At 32.1% G+C, this 10420-nt stretch overlaps 2 protein-coding genes across 2 annotated transcripts; one reads left to right on the top strand and one right to left on the bottom strand.

The window, feature by feature from the left end:
• Nucleotides 1–34: 34 nt before the first annotated feature.
• Nucleotides 35–2759, bottom strand: LOC128388403 (uncharacterized). The gene is made up of 2 exons (XM_053347789.1): nucleotides 2574–2759; nucleotides 35–2447 (listed from the first exon to the last, which is right to left on the bottom strand). The coding sequence occupies exons 1-2, from the start codon at nucleotides 2646–2648 to the stop codon at nucleotides 693–695; spliced, it is 1830 nt and encodes a 609-aa protein (XP_053203764.1). The 5' UTR covers nucleotides 2649–2759; the 3' UTR covers nucleotides 35–692.
• A 5578-nt stretch (nucleotides 2760–8337) lies between these two features.
• Nucleotides 8338–10178, top strand: LOC128388384 (pre-mRNA-splicing factor SLU7-like). Its single transcript, XM_053347769.1, is given in 2 exon segments — nucleotides 8338–8924; nucleotides 8927–10178. Coding segments are annotated over 2 exon segments (1683 nt in total). The 5' UTR covers nucleotides 8338–8449; the 3' UTR covers nucleotides 10135–10178.
• The last annotated feature ends 242 nt before the right edge of the window (nucleotides 10179–10420 follow it).

Genomic DNA, 10420 nt, shown 5'->3' with positions numbered 1-10420 from the left:
GTGAAAGAAAAGTAATTAAATTTCTGTACGAAAGTTTAAGAAAATATTCAATCAAGGGAATTTTAATCAGCATAGGAATCGTCAAGGGATTATCACAATTTAAATCGAGTTCTGTCTTAATTTGGGAGTATCAACATGCAAACATGGAAATTAATTAATTGTTGTTACATAAATGGATAATATTAGAAAAGAAAGTCATAAGAATAAATTGTTAATTCTATCAACTTAATTTTCCATTCTCAATTTTTGGCATAAAAAGGAAACAATTTAACTGTTATGATTTGTTACTTAATGAATTTAAATCATCAAATTAAACACTCGTAATCAAATAGAAACATTGATTCCTAATAGAAATTAATTAAATGTAATAAGATAAACTTTGTTTTTGTAATGATACTTCAAGAAAAATGAAAGAGTCAAATCACTAATTAAAAAGTTTCCTCTAATTTGATGAGCGTAAACATTTCTTTATATTAAAATAATGTAATTGTAATAAGTTACTAGAATAATATATTTAATCATTCACAACAATTAAATATATTAAACATTCAGTAAGATAATACAAAAACATTGGAAGGATGAAAATTTTCTGACGATGATTAGATAAATCAAATTAGAAAACTATGCCTGATGAATCGGTGGTGTGTATGGATGAGAGAGAGAGAGTTAGATTTTGGATGATTAATGGAAAATTACAGATGATGAGTGGTATTGACTCTGGACAGCGCTGGTTTGCGACCTGATTTGGCGAGAGCGAAACTTGGTTCTGAGAAACCTTTTCCAACCATGAAGGTTGTCGATCGACGTGTTTTTTTGAGAGCGGGAGGAGTTAAGGCTAAATCGATACCAGTTGATTGGATGTTACCATTGTTGATATCAACGAGAACTGTTGATTTCCGTGGTCGTGTCACTCTACGGACGCTTGTTGTTCGGCAAAGCATTCGAGCTCTTCTCGGTTCAGGTATTGGTGAATCTTCAATTGATCCTGATAATGATGAGGCTGGAGATTGTGGGATAGACCGACGATATGGAGGAGCAGTGTTGTTGATTACCACGGGTGAAAACGCTCTAGATGATCGGGTTATTGGTGTACTCATAGATGGCTGTTGATTTGACTTTTGGCAACTTTCCTTTGATCTTTCATCGTGAACCTGAGAGATGGCAGCTCGTAAAATTTTCGATTGTTGAGGTTGTTGACGATAACTGATAGCTAATTGTTCCAATTTTTCGAGTGATTCTATTTGTGGACGGTTCATCATTCGATAAATATCACTGCATATATTAAGTATTTCACCGCCAAAGTAAAGTTTACAAATGGTTGTCCAAGGACTAAGAGTTTTGATGTTGAATAAAAAGCTAACCCCGATCTCTCCTTTCTCGTGAAAAGTGAAAAATGGATAAATGTTTTCACCATAAGGCATCGAATCGTGTCCCAATGCTCTACCAGCTCGAGCGATTAATTTTCTTTTCACTTGTTTACTCTCATCGTCGTTTTGTCTCATAATTTCGGCTAATTTTTGAAGTGATGCGAGTTGCTTGTCATTTTCGTAAACAATACTATCAATTGAAGGATGATAAACAGGAATTGATGTTGGCGAGGTATAAGCACTTGACATGCCTGACGGTGATTTATTTGCTGCAGGTTGATTTGCAGGACGAGTATGATTAAGATGATTACCAAATTCACTTTCAGAATCCATGTCCATTTGCTTGGATCCGCCACTTCGACGAACCGCAACAACGGCAAGATATTCTGATCTTTGTGTGTTAACCGATGATCGTGTTGTGGGTGTTGATGTGATCATCTTTTTGGCTGAACCATTATTTGTTTTTGCTGCTGCTTCTACAAGGACATGTCTATAAATTTGCTGGTATAAACCAAGGTTTTCTTCACCGAAAAATTTGAGACAAATGAGAGTCCATGGGGTAAGATCAGGAGTATCGAAAAGTAGAGTAACACCAATGTCATGATCTTCATGAAAGGTAAAAAAAGGCCGCACACTTGCTTTGTTAGGAAGCTCATCTCGTCCAAGAGTAACTCTAAATCGCTCATAAAGATTAGAAGCAGTTTTACTACTCAAAGGTCCTCCTGATTCCAGGATTGAGAGTAAATTTTTAGTAGCCTCTAATTGTGCTGGTCGATCAAAAAGAATACTTTGAGCAACGACTAAATTTGGCTCTAATGGTGAGCCTTCTTGAGAATCATAAGTAGCTGATTCAAAGCCAGAAGAATCTTGAGTTGATTGTGAAAGTGGAATCGATGATCCAGTTGATTGTCTGGTAGTTCCAGTCGATTGTTTTCGACCTCTTTTTGACTTTGATACACTCGAAGTCGCAGCGGGTTTTGATTTAGGGGTAATTCTTGGTTTGGAAACACGACCACTTCTGGTCCTAACAACTTGTAAACTATTAATGTCAACAATGGCATCACCTTCATTCAACTTATACTAGAAAAGAAAAATTAAAGAATAGAAAAAAAAGTTAATTAGAAAAAAAAACAAGAATCACAAAAACTGAAAACAAAGAAAACAAAATAAATAGAATAGAAAAAGAAAAAACAACAAAAATCTTACCCGATCTTCCAAAGAGTCAATTAATCTCGTGAATTGATTGTAATTATTTTCTTTCGCATGCTGAAGGGAACTCATAGTGTTAGAATTAAAAACATGCAATCCAATTAATAAAAGAAAATTAAATCTAAATTAAAAACAATTAAAAGAGAGAACAGAAAATCTTGAGAAAAAAAAGAGAAAGAAAATTTTACCGCCAAAAAGAATCACGTGTCTGGTTGACAATCGAACATCGATTCAAGTGAATGTATCGAAAGTTAATTACAATTAAAACCGAACCGAATTAAAAAGTCGAAGAAGAACAATTAACTTTATTGAAAACTATTAATTGTAGTAATTAATTAGTCAAAACTTTCTAATTGAACGACTTTTAAAAAAGGGAAAAGATCATTTCAGTTAATTTGTTTTCGGCAATTTAATAAATCATGAGACGAATTGTTTTTGTTTAATTAATGTTATTGGCAATTTATTTAAAATATCATATTGACACTCGCAGAGTGAATGATGATTATTTAAAGAAAAAAACGGTTTCTGAAATTAAGTTGATTGTTGACTTGAGCATTTTATGGTTTTTCCTTTGATTATGATTCCTCTATTACAATTGACCAGTGTGACTACAGTTAATTAACAATTAAGTCAATCGGTTTAAAGAATTAGACATTAATTCATTAAATTGATTGTACAGAATTAGAAAACAAGGGATTTTTCTCTGATGATTTTGATTTATTTTAACAAAGTTAATCTTTTAAAGGGTGAAAATCAGCTAATTGTTTGTGTGGTTTAAAAAAAATAACATTGATGATAATTTATGTTGATGAAGTGATGGTGATGATGAAGATGAAATCAGGATGATGATGAGGTTTTTGTTTGTTAATGAATGATGATGAGTTTGAAACATGAGAGTTTAATTCAGATAATCCAGCTACCATTTTGTTGATTGTTTATTAAAAAAAGTTTTACCAAATGATGATTTATGTAATTAAATGGTTAACATTTACCACCATCCTTGGGGCTCGGACCAAGAGTCGCTGCTTGGCCATGAGGGTTCAGACCATGAGGGTTCAGGCCAGGCTTGGACGGTCTTCTTGATGACTCTGTTGTGTTTGTCATTGTGAGGATTAAAGGGAGAGATTAAGATTAGGATTAGGATTGTTCAATGGAGGCTAATCGAGTTTTCTTCGGACATCTTGAAATACTTACGGAACTGGAACTGGGAGTGGGAGTGGAATGGGGAAGATGTACTTTTTCTTGGATTTAAGGAGAAGGGCAAGAGCGGCGAGTTTCTTGATTTTCATGAGTTTCCTTCGTGAGGCCTCATTTCCTGATGGAGCGAAAGTAACAAGGATGATCATGATGGCGGCGATCAAGAGACAGATTGTGATTGAACGCATTCTGTGTTATAAATGGTAAGAAGAAGAGGAAGAACAAGATAATTAGAGAGAATCCCAAAGAAATGAGAGAAAAAATTAAAAAGAGAGAAAGAAAAGTTTTCGAATCACATTCAATTCACTGAATTAGAACTAAATGAACACAAATCACGAATGTCAAGAGTAATCCAAAGTTGTGGTGGTAATAATTATGTTTAGATTAACACAGAGTAACAATTAGTGAATTGAATATTGATTGAAACACTTTCATTATCTTAATCTTACTTGATGTTGGTTGTAAGAGGTTATCCTTTTGGAGATGAAACTAAAACAAGTTGTTGATTGTTGTTTGTAAAACTTGAGATGATTGAATGGTGATGTTGATCAAGTGGTCATCACTTTTATACCCAAAATTTGAGTCGGAAGGATCAACCCAGAGAGAGAGAGAGAGAGAGAGAGAGAGAGAGAGAGAGAGAGAGAGAAAGTAAATTAGGTCTAACGGTAAATGATTTAAGGGGGAAGATCATCAAGAGATGAAAGGTGAAAAGGGATGAGAGAGGTTACTGGTGGTGGAGATCATGATGACGAACCTCCTCCTCCTTCTTGTTTTTTTCATCTTCTTGGACTTTCCATCCCTTAGTTCAAGTTTTCTGCGTCTTTCACCCTCAGGCCATTTTATTTTCTTACTTCTGGATCAGGTAAATGTTATTTTCTTTTCTGCGGAAGTAGGTTATATATTATCTATCGCCATGATACTGTTTATATATTCAGCTTCACTTAAATCACGAATAACAATTTGGGCGAAAAAGATTCTCAATAAGAATAAGCTATAAAAGAAGAAGAAATCAAAAAGAAAGAAGAAAATTTACCCTCAGGCTATTTTATATTTTCTCTTTCTTTTCATCCTTTTACTTTCTCACCTTTTTCTTTCACCATCAACATGAATATTCAGCTAATCGTTATTCCTTAAAGATGAACAAATCACTTTCACCTTTTGCTCAACATTCCAATGACATCTAATTGGGATCAAATCAGTTGATCATGTCAATGATTAGCAATAAATCAAATTAATCTCGATGAAAACCCAAAGAGAAACACAGAAAAAGATGAAAATTCCTAAATCAGCTGATTGAACTCTCCAAACTTAATCTCATTTCTCTTGATTAACCGGAAGAAAATGAAGATGATTTAATACTCGAAACTTTTTAATCTCCCATTTATGTTAATTGTTGTTAACATTTATCATTCCAATTCCATAAAATCAGTTTAATCAACACTAATTAGAAACAATTTAACAAGAAGAAGTTCAATCAAAATCAAACATAATGTGAATTCATTTTTGCCCTTTTTTAATTGTCCTTCTTTTCCCCAATATACTTGATTGTGATTAACTTACGAGAATTGATCAGCAATTAACAAGCTATTCCAATCTCTTAATCTTTTTTTCATCAAAATTAACTGACTAATTGTTATTAGCTCAATAAAACAATCAAGATTGTCAAACTATGAACATTGTATTCACTTATTGAATGGAGGATAATATTATTACAATTAAACCGATCAATTAAATCAATTGATTGTAAGTAAATATTTGGAAAGATTATCAAATTGTGAACGTTAATTAAAACTGACCAAAAGTTAATCCAATTTAAGAACCAAATCTAATCAATTAGCTTCATCTTAATCCATACCAATTGATTAGATTCAATAGTTGATTGTTTTTTAATTCTCATTTTAATTTCATACTTATTTACAATCTAAAATTGACAATTAACTTTACTAAGAATATACAAATTGTTGTAAATTAATTGTTACTCTGACAAAGAAATGTAAATGTTTGTAGATCTTAAAATACAATCATAACCACAAATATAATCAAAAGTAAATTAAATGACAGTTAATTATAATAATAAGTGGATAGTTAATGTAATCAGAAAATAAAAAAGTTCTACAATCAAAGTTAATCATCTTCTCATTAACTTCATCACTATTTCCACAATTTAAATCATTAAAATGTCTTCTCTCATAAATGTAATCTAACCCGAAGCATATCCAACAATTAACTAACTACTATTTAAGATTGAAATTTAATTTGCAACATTATTCCAGTTGATTAAGTGATGAAGATGATGAGGAAGCTGAAAAATTAGCAAACCTATTGGATTAATAAACAATTTAAGTTGATTAACTCAATCAAGATCAGTGAATGTGAACGTTGATTAAAAATCATTTAATCAAATTACTAAAATTAACAGTTAATTTAATCAACAATCATTAATGAAATATTAGATTATTCATTGTTTATCATGAGATGAGAGTTAATTATTATTATTATTGTTTAAATTGTACTTTGATTGTGATTAACCCGAAATAACATTCAAACTGTTAATTGTTAATGATTATCAAGATTGTTTTTTGTTTAGTTAAATTGACTTTAAACTTTAATGATGTTTAACTTTAATTTGATTAATTGTACAACTCGATAATTGACCAATTAAATGATGGACATTTTTGATTAACAACCACAAACATAAATTATCAGCAATTAATTGTCAGCCAAGTTTAAGATAATTATTGTTCTAGTTTACACTAATTGTTGGCAAGTTTTTGCTCCATAATTAAGAGATAATAATCAACAACGAAACTCAATTAATTGGTGAATTATGATTTAAATGATGTAATAACATTGATAATTAATTGAATAATTAAATAAAATAAAATTATTTCCCAACAATATCAAATTAAACTCTCACATTGATTCAAAGCCGGAATCAAGTTTAACAATTAAATTAATACATTAAATTAGTTTGTGTGTGTTTCTCGTTGGAGGAATAATTGTTTTAAATTGTTTAACCTTAATCAACGTTAGTTAACTGATTTAATTTCTCATCTTGCTCAAGGCTAATTCGCACAGGTAAATAAGTAATTGAATAACTTTCATCATCTTAATCGTTATCTTCATCAGCCCAGAGGAAGTACATTTCCACTTCCGGCTGACCGAGTGTGATCATCATTTAAGGAATCATCATCATGATTGTCTGTTAATTGTTACAATTTAAAGTGACACATTTGATGGTTTATACCTGACCTGGCCTGGTTTACAATTTGGTTAAATTAATTATCACACATAGAGTGCTGATTATAATGATGATCATTTAATGCCAATCAAATAAATTGAATTGTTTCATCAACTACAATCAACTAATCAGAATATATTTTCTGATTCTCATTCCGTAACCTTTAACAATTTAACCAATAACAATCATCTTAATCATAATAATAAACATTCAGATCAATAATTTAAATTGTGGTTGTAAACAATTACACAATCAATTAATGATCAGGGTAAGAAAACAGGAAGGTATTTATGTCCAAATCATCAACAATTGATTAATAAGTTAAGGTTAGTTAATCTTAATCATTTGATTTCCTTCTTGCTGATCAAATTGTTGCTGTTGTTGTCGTAGTTGATTGTAATCACTAAAATGGATTAATCAAATTTGATTGACATTCAATGTGGTATTATAATTATATCGCATCTGAAAAGTTAATTGTTTCCTCTTACTGGAAATCCGGAGAAATGTTAATTGTCGTTCCTGTAATTTAACAATAATCATCGTGATTATCATTTCTATCAGCCTCCATTTAACCAAATTAGTTGATTGTTAACCAAGAAAAACAATCTTAAATCAAACAATTAATATCAATCGCGCTCATCTCTTAATTTAACTTTTCTTTTCACCAGCAATAACGAAACAATTAAAGTCTCTTATCACGATTAGTGATAAAAAGTAATTAAATAACAATTTGATCCTGTAAATGATCATCTTGAATCAAGATTCTTGATGATAAATATGATAATTTAACCTTTAACCTCGTTGATTGTGATTTTAATTTAGTTGCAATTGTCCAATTGCACAAAACGAATGACTCTGGTAAAGAAAAGACAATCAAGATAGAATCAGAAATTAGAAATGATTTACAATTAAGAATAGAAAAATAGAATTGAATTAAGAAGAAAACAACTAAATTAACAAGTTATGTATCTTTTTGTTTTCTTTACAATTCAATATGATTTAGTAAATTGTTTTCTTCGTGGGAAATGATTAAATTGTTGTCACGAAAAATTTGATTAAACTTTTTCAATTGGAAAACGAGTTGGAATTAAATTAAATTTCGTATTATAACAACACCATCATCTCTCATTAATCGGGTTCCAAATCAAGTTATGTTAATCATCCTCTTCCTCTCACTTTCTTCCAGTGACCTAATTGTTTGTAATTTGTTTGTTAATTAACAATAATAATGACAAGTGCAGAACAAAAAAAAAGAGAATTTTTTTTAAATTTCTTTGATTAGTTACTTTTAGTTCTAAGCGGTGGCGCTTTGGTTGTTCTCTTTTCCTCTTTGTTTTTGTTTACATTTTTCTCTCGTTGATTTTTTTTTAATTTTCAATCTCATAGCAAATTAGTATTTCTTTTTTTGTGTCATCAAGGATCGCTTTTTGTCAAAATGTCGATTCAACAGAGACCAGTATCTGAACTAATTCGAGGCTCTGATTTTCCAGAGGATGAGCCTAAAAAACGTTCACGAGAAGATTTTAAAAAGGAAAAGGAATTGGAGGAATTGCGGAAAGCGGGTACAGTTCCAGCTCTTGTCGATGAAGATGGTAAAGACATTAACCCTCACATTCCACAGTATATTTCCATCACCCCTTGGTACTATGGCTCTTCTGGACCAACATTAAAACATCAGCGACCACAAGATGAAAATGCATCCAAGATTGCTCGTGTTGATGAATGGTACCAACGAGGAACAACAAACAAAATTGCTACCAAGTATAGACCTGGAGCTTGTGAGAACTGTGGAGCCATGGGACATGATCGAAAATCTTGTTTCGAAAAGCCAAGGAAGATTCCAGCCAAAGTATCGGGGATTGTTACAGCTCCAGATGACGTCGAGGTAGCTAAACTTAATTTAGATTATGATGGAAAAGAGATCGGTGGAATGGCTATCGTCCTCAGATGTACAAAGCCGTTGTTGATGAATACGAAAAACTTGAAGAGGCAAAAAAAATACTAAAAGAAGAGAAATTAAAAGAAGAATTGGTCGAAAAAGAGGTAACCGAATCTAAAGAAAAAGGGGATTCGGATTCTGATTCCGATGAAGAAGATAAATACGCCGATCATATTGATATGCCTGGTACAAAAGTAGATTCTAAACAAAGAATTACTGTGAGAAATCTTAGAATCAGAGAGGACACAGCCAAATACCTTCGAAATTTAGATCCTGATTCTGCTTATTATGATCCGAAAACTCGTTCCATGAGAGACAATCCTTATAAAAATACATCAAAAGATCCTTCTGATCTTCCTTATGCTGGTGAAAATTATGTTCGATTTTCAGGTGATGCTGTTAAAGTCGCACAAACTCAATTATTCGCTTGGCAGGCTCGAGATAAAGGTGTTGATATTCACCTTCAGGCCGAACCAACAAAAATGGAAATCACTCGCAGAGAGCACCAAACCCAAAAGACTAAACATAAAACTTCAATAAAACAAAGCATCTTAGAGAAATATGGCGGAGAGGAATATCTTCAATCACCACCGGCCGAATTGGTTTATGGACAATCAGAGAGATACGTTGAATATTCTCGCGACGGAAAACCTAAAATCGAACCACCGAAGACGATAATTCGATCTAAATACGAGGAAGATGTTTATCCAAATAATCATACATCCGTTTGGGGCTCTTTTTATAACGTCAAGACTCAAAAATGGGGCTACAAATGTTGTCATGCGACAGTTAAAAACGCTTATTGTGTCGGATCAGCTGGAATTTCTAATGATGATTTAATTAAAGAAAATTTAATTCACGGTATGGATAAAGTGGAAAAGAAAAAAGAATCATCTACGCAAGAATCATCATCTGAAGACCGAACAACGGATGAGACAACAAATGACAATGACCCCAAATTGGTTATTAGTAAACAACGATGGTCAGAATTGGGACACAAGAAAAGGAAACGAGGAAATAATTTATTCCCCGTGGAAGATGGAGAGATGATAGATGATCGTAAAAGACCATACAATTCAATGAGTGCTTCTTATGAACCCACTGAGGAGGAAATTGAAGAATACAGAAGACAAAAGGGTCGAGAAGATGATCCGATGTATAAATATATTAATAAAAAATAAACTTTGACAAGGGAGCGATCAACATGATCGCTAAGTTTATACAATTCTCTCTCTCTCTCTCTCTCTCTCTCTCTCTCTCCTTGTAGCGCTTCAGGTTTTTCTTGAATGTTTGCATCAAAAAACGTGAATCGATTGTGTGATTATCTTCTCCATCACTTGATTATCATCATTACCTTTCAATCAAAAATTTAGTGGCCTTACAATTAAAGATAATCAATAGAATCTAATCCATCTCGAGTGGTCATCAAGCCTCAACATTGATCTTGAATGGTCAGACATCATTATC

The sequence above is a fragment of the Panonychus citri genome, unplaced genomic scaffold, assembly GCF_014898815.1.
Source record: "Panonychus citri isolate SS breed McGregor unplaced genomic scaffold, ASM1489881v1 Contig00098, whole genome shotgun sequence".
NCBI lineage: Eukaryota > Metazoa > Arthropoda > Arachnida > Trombidiformes > Tetranychidae > Panonychus > Panonychus citri.
Note: the sequence above shows the minus strand (reverse complement) of the source record. Positions and strands in the feature narration are given on the sequence as shown.

Excerpts from the sequence above, each read along its gene's own strand:
- LOC128388403 (XM_053347789.1), bottom strand. The coding sequence starts at position 2,648 with ATGAGTTCCCTTCAGCATGCGAAAGAAAATAATTACAATCAATTCACG. Across the intron at positions 2,448-2,573 it reads TTGACTCTTTGGAAGATCGG|TATAAGTTGAATGAAGGTGA; the intron begins GTAAGATTTTTG and ends TTTCTTTTCTAG.